This window comes from Ammospiza caudacuta, chromosome 3 (assembly GCF_027887145.1).
Source record: "Ammospiza caudacuta isolate bAmmCau1 chromosome 3, bAmmCau1.pri, whole genome shotgun sequence".
NCBI classification, from domain to species: domain Eukaryota; kingdom Metazoa; phylum Chordata; class Aves; order Passeriformes; family Passerellidae; genus Ammospiza; species Ammospiza caudacuta.
Window position 1 is genome coordinate 15,231,104 of NC_080595.1, and position 19,972 is coordinate 15,251,075.

The 19,972-nt window shown below is 40.4% G+C and overlaps 1 protein-coding gene across 3 annotated transcripts in view; it reads right to left on the minus strand.

The window, feature by feature from the left end:
* The window catches only part of PELI1 (pellino E3 ubiquitin protein ligase 1), a 42,850-nt gene that overhangs the window by 3,165 nt on the left and 19,713 nt on the right, over positions 1-19,972 (minus strand). For 2 of the 3 annotated variants that reach the window (XM_058801244.1, XM_058801243.1), the window contains exons 2-6: positions 4,922-5,063; positions 4,550-4,679; positions 2,938-3,039; positions 765-962; positions 465-653 (exon numbers count right to left, since the gene is read on the minus strand). In XM_058801244.1, coding sequence (XP_058657227.1) covers positions 465-653; positions 765-962; positions 2,938-3,039; positions 4,550-4,679; positions 4,922-4,992 — 690 coding nt within the window. In that variant the 5' untranslated portion in view covers positions 4,993-5,063. Of the gene's footprint in view, positions 1-464; positions 654-764; positions 963-2,937; positions 3,040-4,549; positions 4,680-4,921; positions 5,064-14,023; positions 14,066-19,972 lie in introns of those variants that run through there. The other variant, XM_058801245.1, reaches the window with a different exon arrangement.

Below are 19,972 nucleotides of genomic sequence, written 5' to 3' on the forward strand. Positions count from 1 at the left end.
CTGAACCCAAATATCTCCTGGAAATATCACTGATGCTTTGCAAACAAAAGAAGAGGGAAAACTCCGAATGCCAACATGGAAATAAATATCCAATAAAATTATATCCGTTTTCCACCATTCTTTTAAAAAGGAAAAGTGGCAAAAGCATAAACTAACAAGGGAGAATTGGGAAAATACTTGTAGAATGTGCAAGAGAGCTTGCAGAAATACAGAGTAGACTGGAAACTCAGTTTAGGAGAGCAGCCTAGATGTGCAATTAAGTACTAGTTTGCAGATAAACTCAGTTATTCATGTTGATCAAGACACCTTTGTGCACCCAGACAACACATAAGAGGCAGTGTAACTAATTGCAGGGGTGACAGCTACATGGAATTCCAGCAGATTCCAGCTCTATGCCCAAACTATACCCCTAATGGCGGCACCATTTTAAACAGGTTGCATAAAACACTGGTCACTGCTCTCACCATTTTCCCCCTCTGTTGAGCTGATCTGGTTTCACGGAGGCTGAACACATTCCCACACACAGAAATCTCTCTCCACACCCCTGGCTTGGAGTCTTCTGTGAATCCATTACGAGGATGCATAACAAGAACTCCATTTGTTGTTAGTCCATCCATTTGCCCATCGGATGTCTTCCACTTTGCAGCTTTCTCCTAAAAGAAATCACATCAATGAGCACCTTTGATTTGGCTGGAGTTACGAATTATTTTTAAAAAATAAGTGTGCAATGAACTTTCAGTGGAAAAAAGAAAGAATTCCCTTACCCCAAGAAAAATGTTTTTTGAGGAGTCAAATCCTGCAGCATATATTCTTGCTGTAAATGGAGGGTTACGTTCACATATGATCCTGCAGGCAAACCTTGATATTGTGCTCTGCACAGACTGTGTATCTGAATTACTCTGACTCCCAGGAACTGTATCTGTTACTACAAAGTCTATAGGGCTCTCTGTTGACCGACCAATCTGGAAAAGCATTGAAAAAAAAAACTGGTCAGAAGTTTGTCTTTGGGTCTAGGACTATTCAAATTCAAAGTAAGTAAAAGCAATGATACAAAAATCATTACATTACAGTTTAAAGCATTCCTGTCCACCAGTCTATCGATATAGGTTTCTAAAGCCTCATCTGAATTGATGAATTTTTCTGCCTCCAAATGATCAAAGTTATTGTGAAAGCTGGGTACAGCCAAATGAAGGAAGGAGAAATAAAATTATGCTATTAAATCAGTTCTGAGATGATTTCCCATTGAAGGGCTTTTTATCACAGAGGTTACACTCAGGTCAGGCAGACCAGCTGCAGGAGCACCAAAAGAGCCAGGGAACAGCATTTAGAGGGAAGAACAGTGACATGCAGTCACTTAGTATGCCCAGAACACTCTGAACAGTGCCAGACTAAGTCAAGGTATAGATGTATGAAAATCAGATTATGTGAGCTGTCTCTTCAGCTCTGGTGGGCACTGAGAAGCAGCAAACCTTTTGTCAAAGACCAGGCACCAGGTGGTTGTGGCAGAGAGGGGCTACATTTACACACTCAGAACACAAGAATGGAACATCTGACTACAATCAGGTTTTGCTGGTAGCTGCATCTCCTTTTCTGGCTGCAGGGAACCGTGAGTCTTGCAGTCCCACACAACTGCACCAAGCTTGGTGAAACTGCACAGGTATCCCTGCTTTTCCAGTCAACTCATCTTTCATCACAAAGAGGAAAAGTAATAACCCTTTCCCAAACATCCATATAGCTGGGTTTAAAGCCCTCTTACACACTACTACTCACTCATTTCCAGAGCTTTCAGGCTCTTTGAAAATAGATGATTATATAAAGACTGATTAACTGCTGAGCAAGAGACCCAAAAGCTTGAGGTACTTTTTGTTGAGGGCTGGAGTGCTTTCATGAGACTAAAACTGCTTTGTCAGAATCTATTTTTCTACTGCTTCCTAGGCAGGATAACCCATGAGTACACAGGGACTGCCAGGGGCAATTTCAGAGCAGCACACATGCCAGAGCATGCCTGAAGAGAGAACACTCACACAAACAATAGCTTATGCTGCAGTGATTTCATTACAGTCCTTTTGCTCTTGTTGTATTTGCAGTTGCAAAGCAGCTTCCTCCACCACTTCCCAACACCTCCCACCTCCTTAGATCCTGCAGTGGCATCACAGCTAAACGCTGTGACAGCAAAACTCCTTGCTGTAAACTAGTGGCAACAACGAGGGGGAAAAAACTACACAAGATCACAGTCTGGGAATCAGAGAGAACAAAGCCCACATTAAAAAGAACCCCAAAACAAACCCCTTCCGTTTGAGAAAAACAGGAAACAATTAAAAGATATGAGGGCACACCACAGCTGCAGATGTGTTTGTGGCCCCTTCTCATACACACAGGAACTGCAGCAAAGTTGTTTTGAACTGCCAGCATCAGCACTGAAGGCTCCTCTCTTCACATCTCCCAGTACTTTAGACATTTCTGGGTTTGCTTAAAAAAGTTCAGAGTATTTTTCATATTAGTTGTGCCAAAAGCTTTCCTGTGTTTCCACGTTGTATTTCTTCTACCCTGTCTCCAACTGGCTGATCCCAAATCCCTTTGTAAATGCCAGAAGCAAAGTTCTAAGTTCTTGAAGAGAAAGGTGCCCTTTATTCTTCATTTTGCAAGGAGGGACTAGGAAACAGATTATGTGACTTGCAGGCCAGCAAAGGCAAAACCATAATCTTGTGCATTAGTCACAAAATCCCCCAACTTTCACCTTTGCCCAAGTCTTTTAAAAGAGATGTACAGACACACAGCCTTGTTCACAGGATGGCCTTGGGAATGAACTGAATTAAATTGCTCTGAATTGTGAGTGCAGAAACTGACACACAAACTTTTGGGTCAGAGAGAAAAAGCCTGCTGAGAGGATGCCTTGTTTGGAACTACCAAAAATGAGAACACATTTACTTCACGTACCTGGAACATATCTGTGTTGCTGTCATGAGTATATTCAACTACTACAGTCTGGGCCCGAGACAAAGTGTAAGATATGCTGTGTTGGTCCTTATTACTTATTGCCTGTGGAAAAATGCCAAATGTTACTGAACCAGTGCACAGTAATTCTACAGAATAGAGCAGCAAAGCAGACAATACACACACACACATATATATATATATAACATCAGCCTCTTCTACTAATTAAGAAATTAGGGTAGACAGTTGTTAATGACACACCCAAAGTTAAACTTCACAAAACCCAGTCTTGGCCACTAAAAAAAAGCTGCAGGATTGATTCAGCAACAGACCAAACTGGTCTCTTCACCACATGCTGCAACTAAATAAACATAACCAGGGCATATTATTAGTCATGTTTTGTGTTAAAGCAACACTGGCCTGAACACAAAAAGACAAACCAACCAAATGCAAAGGCTAAAACTTAATGTAACACCTTCATGGCCATCTCAGAGTGAATTTGGCCAACAGCAAAGCAAGGACTTCACTCAGGACTTAATTCTAAAACCAGGATTTGAGTTAATACTAAAATCAGTAATGACCGATTTATGATACATAGATAAAAAAAGTGGCAGTGAATAGGGTAAAATGGAGAAACTCAACATAGGTTGCAGAAGTTGTAGCAAAGGTTTCAGTTGGTTAGTCTAGATGTTCATTCTGCAATTACCTACTAAGGAACTAAACACTTCTAAAAGTGCTGCTAAACAGCACTTACCAGACCATAAAGAATTTACAAAAATAAACGTTCTTTTTATAGATCTACTATGAATGTAGTTCTACAACAAGAATTTTGGTAGAAAAAATGCTTCTGATTTCAGAATACTTTATACCATTCCCTGAATTTAAGGTCAAGATCCTTAAGTGTCAAGGTGTTCTGGGAGTCAAGCACTTAACACTACTGTGTTTGTTTAAAGGCCTGATCTCGTCACTGGCAGTTTCTAAACAACCACTAAGCATCCTCAAATTCCATTGTTTAGTAGAAATGCTCCATTAGTTATTGAACACAACTGCACACACACTTGAACAGCCACAATATTTCATGGTAATACCTTAGCTATGATGTATTAGTTTTGGCATACACTGTTGAAATACAGTTCAACTTCAGGGCCTAAGCCCTTCCTTTTCTGCTTCTTAGTGGGAACTCTGATTACAAGCCCTATGAAACACACCCTGCAAAACCCACCTGTGCTGACCCCTGGGGAACTCCTACCCACTGATGGAGCACCAAGTCCATGTGGAGCTTTGGCAAGGATCATTTAAAAGTCAGCTTCATGTGAAGCAAAGTTAGTCCTAAAGCAGAGTGAGTACAAAACCACAAAGTCTAGAACAGCTGACTAGCCTGTGCCCAGAACATTCAAAAAAACTAATTTTTTTTTCCTGGCTATAGCAAGGACTACAAAGCATCTTCTTTGCTGAATTGTTTCTTGCTAACCCTGACAGGTACTAAACAACTTTGGATAAACACAAACCATTCTTTTCACAGCCAGATATTTATGCTGTTTAAACCATTTCCTAACAGCTCTTTATATGGCACAAGGAGAAATCAGACAGACTTGAGGGGAGAAATGGAGCTTACCTTTGCTGCTTGAGGGGTACAGGCAATGTGCACAGTGCTGGGTTTCACCCCATTTGCCTTGGGCCTTTTAAATAAAGCAAACCTACTTTTCCTTCTCCCTCTATCTCCATTTGGGAGAGACCCATTGTACCTGCCAAAAAGCACAGAAAAAGAACAAAGTCCATCATTCATGTATTACTTAGTTTCTCATGAGATACGGACCCACAAGAACTTTCATTCTAAGCACCAAGTATTCTCAATTAGTATAGTGTTACTAATTACAGATTTTTAATTAATCACATTTAAATCCAAGAATTGATTAACACAGTACTGAAACATGTCCACAGGATTACAGCATAGAAAACCCTCAGACTCTTACACACAAACACTTACCCCAGTACGATCAATTCACCATATTTGACTGGTGCTTTGGATGGATGATTTTCTTGATCAGGAGAAAACATGAGCTTAGCTAAAGACTTCTCAAACTTCAGGTCGCTGATCAAGAGTTGTGGCACACTTTGTTCATTATTTCCTGTTAAAATAAAACCAAAATTAAGGTTAAGAGAAAATATTCTACTCCAATAACACACACTTGCACACCAATATGATACTGTAGGTACAATATTTTGTGTTTTCCATGTCCTGACTTTGCCTGAAATAATTTTTAAAAACACATATATAAAACCACATGAATTAAGGTTGAATTGCCTTGAAGAATTGCAAGATCACAAAAAAAAATGCATTTAGAAAATTCCACTATGGCCTTAAAACATCCACACTTGTTTTCCTCCATGTCAGTTTTTAGAATAAATGATACATAGCTTCATTTATTATATTTCATTCAGCTGATGAGAAATATAGCCAGATAAGCATTAAATTTAAAGAAAAAAAATACAAACCCACAAAGCGAGACCAATCCATTAGCAAAAGTTTTCATGTTAAGTGTCTAATTCAGAGCTTTCTAAGAAGTTTCTGCATTTGCAGATGGAAGGAAGTTGTATGACAATTTGATAAAAAGCCTGCCATAAAAGTTTAGGATATGTATTGTGATTGCTCATGTTTAGCCAGAGCCAGAAGTGATATAAACATCTGTTTGAAGGAGGTTTCCTGAGGGAATTCCATGTAACTCCTAATGAAAACAGTCCTGAAGTGCATTTGTTACTCAGACTTCTGCTTTGAGGAACAGTTTCATATTGTATTTTTTACAGCTTCTCATTAGTAGCATTTCCAGACACTTTTGACCTATGCAGCTCATCTCTGACCTTCCTCCAGAGAAAGCCTACCCAGCAGAGCACTTGCTTGATAAAGAATAAAGCTGATGAGAACCTGTTTGAGGCTTTCTTTAACAGAAATAGGAACATTCCCTTGGTCCTTCCAGGTGAGTTTTCATACCAACTCAAAGAGCTGCTAATCTTTTTTAGCACTGATGGTTAACATTTTGCCTTCTGTGCAAATGCACTTTTTGACCCACACAGCACTTTTTGAATCCTGTCATCAACTTTGATCACAACTACAGTGCTGTGTCTCCACTTTCTTCTACCTTGACTAGACTATGGCTGTTAGCAGAAAAGATGTCATCATGCAGATATTATCAATCTCCATGTTATGTCGCAAGAACAGAGACAAAGATGTGGCAGTGCTTGACAGCCTGTTCACATTTCTTCAGGAGCTCATGCAAAGATCCCTTTGCTGACCTTATCTCTCCCAGTGTTTGCTCCTTCAGAGAAGCTTGGCTTCCAACATGTTTTCTCAGTGTTGGAGATTTCATAGTGCTTGAAACAAGTTAACTGCAGCCTGTCTTTGTGGCTAGCACACACAATATAACCACAACAGCACCCTGACCCACTGGGAGATGAGTGCATTGCACAAACCTGATTTGCTCAATGCTGCTGTGAAGTGTCTGTGTCCCATCTCCAGAACAGTGACACCAAGCTCTCTCTGCTGCCTGGGAAGCAGCAAGCACTTTCACTCAGCAGCTGTCCTGCTCATGCCTTAGGTAGCCATCACTCAGCTGGTGCTGAAAGTGCATTTTGCTGCTCCAGCAGTCTCCCTCTGTCCCACAGGAACAGGCACTGGCACTGTTCACTGTTGACTGAGAGAGTCAAGGAATAGAGTTTGCTCAAAGCCCTTATGGATTGCTGACCCAAGTGCAGCAGTAACTCCCCTGGGATTGTGAGGTTACTCACTGTTGTAGGTTTGGCCTTTAGAATTCTAAAATGAAGACATTAAAGCAAACTTATCCCATGAAAATGTGACCTTAAATGATGTCAGTAGTCACAACACACTGAAGTGGAGATTGCCCCATTTGATAAAGAGAGCCCCACAACATTACTGTGTTCACAATTTTCATGTCTTCCAGGGCCCTCCTTACCTCACACCCCACTTTGGGGCAAAGCACCACACTCAAGCTATGTGCCAGTGAACACACCTCAGGGCTGCTTTTCTGACATTGACATTGAACTACACAGATCCTAGTGCTTAATAGTGCTCAGTTCCTTAGACACATTTCCCTTCTGAAGTATTTCTACTTTCTTCATGATTTATCTGTATATAAAAATGTATTTTCTATGAAGTATTTTTACAATCAACTACAGCATTTCTTGTTTTATTTTAAGGTCTTCTTGCATTATACTTGCTTGTACAGGTGTCTTCTGAGAGATCTCATCTTCTCATCTCCTCCCCACATGATTAACCTATTTACTACTTGAATATTGATCTCCTGAACAGCCTCCCCCCTGCAATTCAGTCTCCTTCACATGCAACTAATTTCATCTTGGCCAACACTTGTCCTCTGCCTTCACATTCAAAAGCTCACAAGAAATACTGCCATGAAACTACAGCAGTGCCTATAAGGAACCAGCATAGAACTAAGAAACATCATGCCACAATAACCAAAGATTTAAATAGTATAACCCCATATTAGTGTTAAAGAGTAATTCTTTCACTTAGAGAAAGTGGGAAGGCAAAAATTTAAAATAACTTTAGCCATTAGTATAAGAACAGGTTTGGTACAGCTTCTCCTCTTTTTCTGTTCATCCAAGGGAACAATTTTAATGGAAAACTACAAAAAAAAAAAACATGTCTGAGTAAACTTCAAAGCCCCAGGAAAATAACATGTGAACAGTTCAAGGAGACTCTATTGTGTTACCTGCACAAGTGACCAGAGAACTGTGCAGAAACAATAAAAGGGGTCAGCAGTTCCCAGGGACAGACTTCAGCAATACAAGGAGTTATACAGAAATTCTCAGTACAAGGAAAGATGTCCCACATCTATTGCTCAGTTCCTCCTTAAAACATTTTCTTTTGCTTTACATTTAAAGAAATCCACTCAAGTTTACTTTGCACATGATGGAAATCCACTTCTTACTAAACTTAAGGAAGGTTTGAGTGTTAGAAATCTAGAGCCACCATTAACAACACAGCCTGCTCATCCCCTTTCAAAAGTCTGGCTGAAATGTTTGAACTTCATTTTTTTTCAAATACATCTCAGAACCTTTATGAGCTTCACATAAATTTCACAACTACTACACCCCCAGATTACTTCAACTCAAGTACATACAAGATTCAGTATTCCTAAAAAAAAATATCAGTCCAACATACACACTACTTCTCATCCAGTGTGATTGGCCTGGTGCACTGCACCCAAAGGGAAATTTTGTCCCCAGAAATAACAAAGCCCAATTATATCTTTCCAGTGAGGTCCTGAAGATCAGTCCAAGGGAAATTGCATGTCTGTGAATAAAACTCAAGGGCTGTTCCACTGGAGGTGAGTCTAATCTGCCATGGGATAACATCCCCACTCCTGAAATAGTGCAGGCTTATGAATCATTTAAAGCTGAGTGAAGAACTTACTTGAAGGAAAACTTGAGTAGAAGAAAAGGATCAACCAAAATATATAATGGGCCTTCTCTTGTAGTGTAACCTAACCAGTTTTTATTTCTAGAGTACTACTTTTCTTCAAAAAGTTAGGAAAGGCTAATTAAAAAGACAAATTGGCTCTGAAGGGCCAGTATATAACTAAGGAACCAACGTTTGAGCAAAATACACACAAATTACATTTTTGCTGCTTCTTGTTGCAGCATTTTCAGACATCAGGGGAACAGGCTTCATTGGAGAAAGCTCTGAACAACAGACTCTTCTAAACTCATCCAAGAACATTCAACACTGATAAGGAATAAGATGTCAATTACAAGATTCCATCTCACCCAATGTTCTTCCAAAAATCATAGAACTGGCAGCAGCAAACATTTCGTGTCAAGATCTCGGCTTCTGCTAAAGAGAAGAGACCAAAGCCTGAAAATGCTTATCTTTGCATAGTCCTGCACCATGGATTTGAAAAGACTGAGAGCAAAGCAACTTGCATGGCTAAAGGCAAGCACAACTGTTTGCAGTTAGCCCCAAACCACAATGGGTGCCAGGCAAAATTCTTCAGTGTCAAAAATAGGAAACTGGAACAGGAAGAACTCATGCACAGGTAATATTTTTATTCTCAACACTGGTTCCTCTGGGAGCAACAGAAAGTTCAATGCTCAATACTATCACACACAACTGTTTTGAAGGACTGGAAAGTGACAACAACTGAACTGAGAAAAGCATTTAAAATTTGTTTGAGTAATGTAAGTCTGGTTCCTGACAAGCCTTCCTGCTCTCTAGTACTCACCAAAGCCACAGAAGGCAAAGACTACAACAGCTGAGAAAGCAAGCCACAGATTTCTGATTCCAGTAGAAGGAAAAGTCATTGTAGTCTCTCCTGTCTGATGCAAACACTGGTCCCTGCATCCAGGCTATCCCCTCCCAGACAACACTTCAGAGTAGGTGAGGTTAAGAGCTCCCTTCCCTTGAGCACATCATTTTCCATGGGGGACAGAGACAGATGACTTCTGGTTGGTTTGGAACTAACAGCTCTAGCTTAACCAGTCATTTGCAACCATTCAGCTGCCTTTCCTGGTCATGAGACTCACTCACAACCAGCCTTTAGTTGCTTCAGCAAGTCTTCAGATTTTGTTTGCAGTAAGGCACAGCACCTTGTGAATTCAGTTTGCTATTTTGTAGACCAAGTACAGCTTCTGGAATTGCAGCACCTTAATGGTTAAAATGGGGCGGGGGAGGGGAGAACATAAATTCAATGAGCCCAGGCAGAGATTCATTAAACACTCGGCTGAAAGCTAAAAATACAGGAATAAAAGTCTCTTTGTAATAAATTACCATCATTTTCTAAACACAGAGCCAGCATTATAGGCTGCTAGCAACTGCAGCTAGTGCCAGACTGGCCCTTTTCTAAAATACTGCATAGAAAACCACTTACACAGTATAGAAAGAAGTCCTCTGTCAACGAGTAGATTAAAATAAAAATATGCTGATTCAGATGCAAAAAATGGGAACTTCCCCCTCCCTTTTTATAATATTATATTTATATTCTATATCTACATATTTTAAGGTTTGGATTTTTTTTTCTTTTAGAAATAAAGCACAAGACATTTTATGTATTGATGTTTTTAGTTTTTTTACTATTTGCAGTTCTGCACTGACTACCCTTACAATTCTCACATACAGCTCTTTCCTGAGCAATTCTGTGCTAAAGCAGAGGGAATGGGGACAAAATGGAATCTAGTCCTTTTGACAGGGATGCAGTGGCAGAACAAGAGGCAACAAACAAGCTACAACACAGAAAATCCTGATTAGTTATTATGGAAGGGAGAAACCCTCAGTCCACAAAGCCTGTACAATCTCCATCCTTAGGGATCAGCTGCATGTGGCTCTGAACAGCCTGATCAAAGGCAGTCCAGTCCCATTTTGAGTCCAGGGACTGAACCAGATAACCTTCCAACCTAAATTATTCCAGGAATACAATTAATTTTAAGAAGTCCACACAATTCTATCAAGCAACTGGAATATGCACTTGAAGTGCACTTTTGACCAGCTAGACATAAATTGTAAGTAACTCCATTACCAATGAAACAAGATTTTGTCCTTATCCCTCAAGATTTACACGTTACAGCTTTATTTGGATTTAAAACCCCTACTGCAAACAAACAATTCACATTGAATAGTGTGACAATACCTGAGAATACACAAGTAGGACCTAAGTTTGCCAATATTCACTTACACATTTAAGCTCTTTATCACTCCAGTTTCCACTAGGCAAGTCTCCTGTGACTGCAAGATCAGAAACCAAAATCCTCTGAATACATGTACAGTATTTCAGCACTGCATATTCTCTTCTATGGTTACATCTCACCACTACAAAGGAAAAAACATTGATTTCCAGACTTAAACAACCAGAATACTAAAGTAAGTCACTGAGAGACACAAACAAGCTGTACAGAATACTAGTCTCTCAAGATGAAGGTATCTGCAAGCATGGAAGGAGGAGGCAATAGGTAATCAGAGAGAAGGAAAAAAAAAAAAAAAAAAACAAGCAAAAGCACCACCAACAGAAAAGTACCAAAACTCAAAAAACCAAAAAAACCCACCCAAACCCAAAACCCCACAGTCAGTGACTCCCAGCAGACCAACTGCTTGTTTGAGTATGTGTTCCCACCAAGCCCAGCTTGCCAGGTTTCACAAACAATATCAATAATGTTACTGATCTGCACTGGCACAAGCAACAAGGAATCGGGTCCTTGCATCACTGTTTCTGAAAGCTGAGACAAAGGTTGAGAAATCACTTTCTTCTACGTGGTGGGTGAAGAAATGTTCACCACTGGAAAGATATTCTCCTTTAACTGTTTTTTCTATAAATAATTTTGCAAGCTTGTATTAAAATAGTTTTTACTGAAGTGATCACTGGGTAAAGAGAACATGAGTTTATCTCCCAGTTTTAACACTTCTCCCAGTTTACAATTCAAAACAAGCTCATGTTTCCTTCCCACACACACCTGCAATTTTACCATTATTAGGTTTTAGACTCCACTTCTGAGATTAGCCACATTCTGTGTACAGCTTGCATCCTTCACTACAGATGCACAGGAAAGTTATAGTGATGCATCTGTTAGTGCAATTGAAATGCCTGTCACTTTAGATCAATAGCCATACACTACCTTTTATAGGAAGGAAATTTAATCTTCTTATTTCTAGAAAAGGGAGTTTTTCAGCATCAAAATCCCCAAGAACAAGCCTTGGGAGCATGGAGTATCAGTACAGCCTTTTGCTTTAATATGGCTTATTATTTCCTTAGTCTATACTGTACATATTTTCTTTTGTAACTCAGAATAAGCTTAGTCATCCACTATAGACACACAAGTGTCTTATGACATGAAAAGAAGACAAAAACAAAAAATCAAAAACAAGACAATGAGGCGAAGTTCTGAAATGAGCAAGCAGCTGATCCTGCACAGGACATCAAGCACAAACCAATGCAACAGCTATCTACTACTATGCATTGAGAACATCTGTAAAACCTCAATAGAGGAGTTTTTTGTTGTCACAAACAGAAAGAAAGCATCTTTTTACCATGGACACCTGCCATTAGTGGGCTGGTCAGCCTGGAAATAAGTCATGTGAGTCAGAGCATATACACACACAAAAACCCATTGTCTGTGGACACTCTGAAAGGGGCATTAACTTGATAGACAAGAGAAAATCTACTGTTTTGCTCTAAGGCCACAGCTAATTTTGTCCAGTCTAAGAAACAGCAGTTCTGGTTGAATTGGTGTCTAGCATTCTGCTTGAAGTTCTGTTCCAGCCACAGAAGCAGGTCTGACAAGCACTCAGCAATTTCAGGAAAGACAGGAACAGCGCCTTGAGGACAAGCAACCTTGCTCAATAAACAAGGGAAGTGTTTTAGAATAGGACTTCTATTATAGGCACCTATATGAAAATCTGTACTTTTTGATAGTACTTAAAAATAGCATTCCTCTTCAGAAGACTGAAAAAACCCATCTAAGCACAGGGTTCCAATTTCAGTCAGACCTCTGCTAACTTCAGTTCCCTTATTCTGAACTACCGTTGATGACATGAGAATGTGGCTGGGTCTATTAAAACTGGAAGCTTTATGTAATCAATAATGATCCACTCCAACAGAATGACAAAAATCAATCCTGAAAATATTCCCTTGGAAAAAGAAATAGTCCCGAATTTTTTTGCAGTTATGAAAAGTAACAGCTGATCCTCCCCTGAGGAAACCACGATAACCTCCTACGGGTTATAAATGATGTAATTCAGACTGCGTGTGGGAAGCCAAAAACATTTGTCTTTTAGCACAAGGTGTCTATTTTAAAGCTGTCACTGCAACATTATCTGTATCCTGAATTAGCTGAGAAAGTTCTCCACCAGTTAAGCTGCTCCATCTACACACAGCCTGACCCCCCCTGCCCCTTTCAGGTGCAGCGGTGACAACGCGCGGAGCCTCGGTCCCACCACAGCTCGACCCTGCTCCATCACTGAACCACCTGCCAGAACTACCTTACTCACACAAGCTGCTCCACAAGATTCATTTGCAGCTTGCACTTTGCCTGTTAGCATAAACCAGGCTAAAAAGTTTTTATTTTATTTTAATTTCACTCAGATTATCAAATGAAGTTTATTTGTAATCTGTAACCCGTACGAAAAAGCCATAAAATAATACTACATACAGGCATGCTGGGAGAACATCAGGTGCTCATTAGCCACAGCATACCTGTTTGTATCTTCAGAGAGTGCCTTGCAAAAATACAAACAGAAAAGAAAAAAACTTCATGCAATACTAGTACAGAAGCATAGTTCTGCTGCAGAGAACTCTACAGTTGGAAACCTTTAATGTTATCCTTCTCCACTGCTTCAGACTAATTTCACAATATGACCTTAAGAAAAAAAAAAGGCAGTCCCAACTTTCACTTAGAGTCAGCCGCAAGAGTAAAACTTCCTAAAAGTTTAGACCAAAGCAGGGGCATCTTATTCTTACACAAAGCAATAGAGCTTTTCAAGTCCAGGAAAATCTACTGTCTGATGCACCTGTACAGGAAAATATGGCTGAGGAGCCTGGGCTTGCAAAAAACCACAATTGTTCTACATGTCCAAACATTACAGTTTTGCTTTTTATGAGCCTCTGACTTCTTGATAAGGCAGCTCATGTACCAAAGTATCTGCTAAATAGCTGTTTGTATTACACTAAAGCCTTTTCACATAGTATCTATATCATCTTACAAAAATAGGAGCTACAGTTACATTTAAAGCCTTTTTCTCGGTTTAGACAACAGAAATATTCAAGAGCTCCATGAGAAATTGCCCTTGGTACAATTTTGTTAGGTAATGGCAGTTTTAAGGCACCTTGCTCTACACCCTAAAAATGAGAAGTGACTGACATTTCTTATGATCAAACAACACTTACTATGCTGTGCACTTTGAATGTCTCTGCCTCTTTGAGGTGGAAGGGGAGCCTGCAGAGACACTGCCTGCTCTCAGATTTCCTTTCCACTGCATCACTGAAAACCACTGCAACTGAGGAGACTTTTAGAAGAGAGACTGAAACAATACCACATTAGAAGGGAAAGTGACAGCATGCAGAGCACTTACCAGGATATTTGTGTCCTTGCAGTATTCCTACACAGTGGAGAAGAAAAAACCCAACCCTCCGATCTTGTTTAAAATCGGCTGAAATCCACCAACTCCTTTAAACCCCCAGCAACTGCCAGACTGAGTGACTGCTCTGTGTGCTTTTACTTCAGCCGTGGGAAGCACCTCCTGCCTCAGGAGGGGCCGGCTCTGCCTTGCGTAAGCTGGGTAAACAGCACAGCACCACACAGCATTGGCTGGAGGCAGAACAAGCATCCTGCTCCTGCTCCATCAATTCATCCATCCCTGGCCCCAAAAAGGAAAAGAGGAAGCAGAGGGTGTGCTGAGAACAATACTGCAGCCCAATTGCCTGGCAGCTCTGCAGATGAGGTTCTCAGAGAAACACTGATTTATTTCCTTCTCTTACATAACTGTACCCATGCATGCTATACCTTTTCTTTTTTTTTTTAACCATAATTTATTAGCCCAGCTAGCTTTCCTCGCCTCCCACACAAAGAGTAATTTCTTAATACACTGAGAATTGTACCAGCAGAAACTGTTCAGGCATTGCTATCTGTTTTCACTAATACTGTAGGACTGGACACATGACACATCTGCAGATGCCACCTGTGTGTACTGGACTGTCACAGCCAATGATTCTAAAACAGCTCAGTCCTGTAGGATGCACATTTAGAAAGGCAAATCTGCATGTGCCAGACCAGGTTATGAGCTCATTTCTCATTCCACCAACACCAAAATCACTGCATCAAGCCAGTGGGTGGGATAATTTAAATGTCTGAGCCATAAAGTGGTGATCAAGTCACCACAGCTTCCAAGTTACCTCGTGGAATTGATCATGCAAATGCTGTGAGGCTGCTGCAATCACGATATGACACAGCAGCTTAACCTTTACATCAAGTTTTATATCACAGCTGTAGTGGGTGAAGAAGGGGTAGATGGTTACCCTGGCTCAAGCAATGTAGATAGAGCCTGACATTTCACATCTCCATGTTGTACATGTGACTTTTGCTGCTCCCTCCTTGGCTTGTGACCTCAATCTTTTAAACACAATTTTATGGACTGATCTGTCAATGTTTCAAAGTTGGTTTATCTGCTCTGTTATTTTTTAAACAGAACTGTTCCCCAGTTCACCTTACAGTATAGCCACTGGGTAACACTCAAACCTAGGAGCTATCAAAACAGCTTTTCTGTTCATAATGCCATAACACAACATAAGCTGCAGCTCCACAAAAGTCAGCTTTACAGCTGAGAACAAGGTGAATGCATCTTTGTTTTCTCTCTTCTCAACCTGTACTCCACAGCAAACTTTCCCCTCAGTAATACAATACAGCTGTCCTGTTACAGGATCTTGTCACCTACCCAAAAATTTAGCTGCAGAATACCTTATAGCTTATTCTGGATAATAAAACTATACATAGGCTCAAAGATATTTTTTTCCCTCGTACCATAGATTACTAAGTACAAAGACACCAACCAGCTCCACAGAAGTGCTTGAGCCACAGCTGCTGAACACTGGAAAGTGCCTGGAGAAACACTGATGTACAGGTGTTCCCTCATTTCCACCCTTCTGGCTGACAAAAAAACCACAGGACTGAACATTGCTCTGAAATGCTATGGTCATTATCACAGCTACCAGACGACTAAACTGGCAAGGGGCTAAGGGAAAAACCAAAACCACACACAAATCTCCAACTATTTCAACCCAAATAAGTTTGCTTATCTGTTCATGTGTTTATTCTGTAATCCCATTATACCAATGCAAATGAAGGGATAGGGACCTTCTGCATCCATCTCAACAGAAACACCAGAGACTCATCAAGCCTGATCTTGAGATTTAGGTTCTAAGGGAATCCTCTTTCCTGCCAAAAATCAACAGCAGCCTCATGCCACTGGCATACAATCCCAGCTTTTTCACTGGAAACGTGTAGATCCTTAAAATGGCAATTTTTACTGTGGTGGAGGAGTCACACCACCCCACCTCCCCCATCATTTTTAAGTATTTACTGTTTTGTTCCAGCCTATACAAAGTTGGCAGCTTGAACGCTGTTTTAATCAAGGCTAAGGGTTGCTTTTGTGATTTTGTTTTAAAAGGAAAAAAAAAAAAAAAAAAAAAAAGAAAACCACATCAGGACTGCATTAGTATCACTTAACACACAGATATGGCACCAAGAGTACAAAAGGTGCTCTGTATTCAGGTATTTAACCACAGTGATTAGTTACATTTGTATGACCACTTCTAAGCTGCATTACTTTTCTCACACAAGTTGTAAAACTGGAGTTGTACCGTTTCAGAACATCCTGAAAAGCAGAACTTGTAGACTTATTTGCTTCTAGAACTCCTTTATTCCCAGACATTCTTTATTTTTCAGATGCAGAGCTGTTCAGCATTCAGGTTAATAAGCTTGTAGATTACTTTATGCTGCAGCCACCTAAGAAGCAGCTGCAGGTGGATTTGCTTTCTACCACCCCAACCAGCCTCCTGCAGAAAACAATCCTTACTGGCCTTCATATTAGTGACCCTCTGGAGCAATCAAGCAACACCACACAATGTCCTTTTCATAGCTAATCATGCCCCATCTTAATCCAGGTTTTTTGAGGGTTTACTTTGCCCCTAGGCACACTTCTGTGTGGCTGCCTCTGTATCTCATCCAAGAGAGTTTGAACCACTTTGTCTCCCTGCCTGTGTTTACTCACAGCCATGCTCTACTCAGCTGTTCTTGTGTCAGCACTGCCCCTCACTTTTATGGTAAGGAGGCTTTAATGATTTTCACAGAATCACAAGAACTACACCATGCCTTGAGGACTGGAATGAAATGCCTCCAGCATGCAGTCGGTGGGCGAACTAGCTGATTTCTCCTGGAGTACAGATACCATGCCAGACTAAAACAATGCAATCTGTAGCCCAAGATATCACTGCTAATTTTATGAAGTGATGCTGAACTGCAGGGGAGGTTCTTTCTTTGAAGTTGAAAGAAAAAAGAGCTCTATCGTCATGTTCTTCTGTCTGACTCACAAACAGATGCTGTACAGTTTGATACAATTACGTGATTTCACATGACATTCTCCATGAGCTCTGAAGAGGAAAATGCATTTCTAGCTGCTTCAGCTAAAAAGAGCTTAACAGCCTTACACACAGGGGCAATGGGCAACACCATGGCCTCTAGTGTCCAGACAGGCAAGAAACCTGAATGGCAAACTCTTCATGCTGGAGGTAACCTCATCAGTATATTAGTGCCTTTCAAGACTGACATTCTAAACAACCTGTTGATAATTTTATTCAATGAAACAGGCAAGGAGTGGACTAAAAACCCCACGCAGCATAAGAGCTTGAAATTACTGCACATAGGCTATATTAAAGCAGAGACTGAAGGAAAGGAAACACTGAGAAATGGGAGCAAAACAGCTGGTGGAAGACTAGGACATGTAATGATCCCACAGGGGAGGTATATTTGTACACTCAATGCTGAACATTGAACATACACTATACACAACCTGAACTCAGTTTCCCATGAAGTCAGGGGCTGAACTCTGATCAAAGCTAATGATATCCAAATAAGAAAAAATATTTCATGCATTCTAAGGCATCAGCACTGTTAGGGGGTTCCCAGAAGCCTAATCTCAGGTGCATGAGGGAAGAAGAAAGAAGGGAAGATTACTGATTTACCAGTCTCATTAATCTTTTACTGTGTTACGTCACATGTAATCTCTGTGCAAGGAGTTCCCATGTCATGCTACTAATAAAAATTCATACTACAGTGTTTTAAAGAGATTATAGAGGGGGGGACCAGCCTGAAGCCAAGAACATGCTATTTAGAGTATACAATAGAAATGCTAATCAAATAATCTGCAGGAAGAGGAGAAGGGAAGGAAATGACCTAATCCCCTGCACTACTGTGTGGTGGCTTATAGCAAGAAGTAAGAAAGTTCTTACAAGGGCCAAGAAAACAAAGGTCCATTGTTATAGCTACAGCTTCCAGATAAGAACCCTTTTCTGCATCTCAAGTTTCTGTGACATGAAGGGTAGATGGTACTTTATGAACTCTTCTACACTGACCACTTCTGGAAAGGGTAGGAGAGATTAATTAAAATTGCAGGACAGCTGAGTAAAAGATCTAAACAGAATCTTGAATTCTTAAGGCACAACAAAGTCTCCTTCAAACAGCTCCTTGCCAGCTCTAAAATGCTGCTCATCCAGCCATGGTGATCCTTAAGCAGCTGTGGAGCAATTTGTGATAGAAGTAGCCTAGTTATAGAGTGGCAACAAGTCATCACACTGCACAGAGGCATTTCCCATCACAGGAGTCACACTTTGCCATTAGACAAACCTAATGAGCATTTCTTATGAAGTCCTGTTCCACCCTTACATCTCTGTGAGCCTGTTCCTCAACTGCAGCAGGGAAGTCCTCCACAAGAGAAATGGGTCCCAATGAGCAATTCAACACAGCAACTGTTGCCCAAGTAAGACATTTGGGGATTAAGCTACTCTTTAAACAATGTTGTGGTTTAACCAACCCCAGCCACCAAGTACCATGCAGATTGCTCACACCTCCCCTGACTGGTGTTAAAGGGAAGAGAGTCAGGGAAAAAAAGGTAAAACATCAGGTTGCAATAACAACAATTAAGTATTTGAAATAAACTAAAAACGCAGTAAGGAAAAGGGAGACAATATAAAAGAGAAAGAAAGGAAACCCAAAAAAGTGATGCACAGTTGCTCACCACCCCACTGCCTGATGCCCAGATCATCCATGAACAGCAGCCAGCCCCTTCCAGCCAACTCTCCCCGTTTATAATACTGGGCATGATGTCCACTATGGGAAACCTTTTGGCCAGTTTGAGTCACCTGTCTTGGCCATGCTCCCTCCCAGCTTCTTGTGCAGCTCCTGGCTGGCAGAACACAGAACCCTGTAAAGTCCTCGATTCAGAGCAAGCACTGCTCAGCAAAACATCAGTGCATTAAAACTATTCTCATCCTAAACACAAAGCAGAGCACTGTACCAACTGCTGCAAAAATTAACTCTATCCCAGCTGAAACCAGGAGAGATGGTTCTTCACCTGGCTTCAAGTACCACCTGAAGCATCAGATGTGCTGAATTCCTAAAAATTCAAGACTGAAAGAATGATAGGCAAAGCCTAATTCTGAAGAAAGCACATTTGTTTCCAGAAAAGTCAAACTGATGCAAGTCATCTGCCAAGTAAGAGCCATACAGATGTAGCTGCACCAGGCTTCTTTCCAAGACAGTAAACTTTAATTTCCGAGGTATCTGGAAAAAAGCTACTGTAAGAGATTTCTTTTTAAGTTCTCTAGGACAATTTCTGGTTGAATTAATCTTAGCTATGCACAAGCACTTCCTTAAAGAATTTTTTAGATGTTGTTCAGCAAACTTTCAGCATCAGAACACAGATTCACTGAGCTTCAGGTATTATGGTTTCCCCTAAATACAAAAACGGAGGCCCAATTTGAATTCATTTCCAAGACATGATTTTTGTACTTGCAAAGTCTTTAAGGTTATAGCAGAACTAGCAGAACCTGCATTACCTGAAATTTTTCATTCCCACAAAGCCAGATCACTTGACCATGGACTTCAGAGAGAATTCTAAGATAGTTGTTAGAAGTAGTAACACTTTCTGTTCTGAAAAACATCTTTATCTCAGTGATGAAAAATATTTCATGTTAGATTATTCATTCAGATTAGCAAACAAAGATAGGAAAAGTATTCAGTTATAGAAATTCAGCTATAACTGGCTATCTCCCCACACTCACATTCTAGAGAAAAATTATGTTAAGAGGGGCTTTGTTTAAAAACTATTCAGTACAATTTCTAATCAACTTCCACATCACACAAATGGATCTCTTACAAGAAGGCAAATATGTTTACCCTCAAAGAGATCATGAAGCAAAAAGTCAAACCTATCCAACTGCCCTCTGCTTTATTCTAAATTCCTAACCAC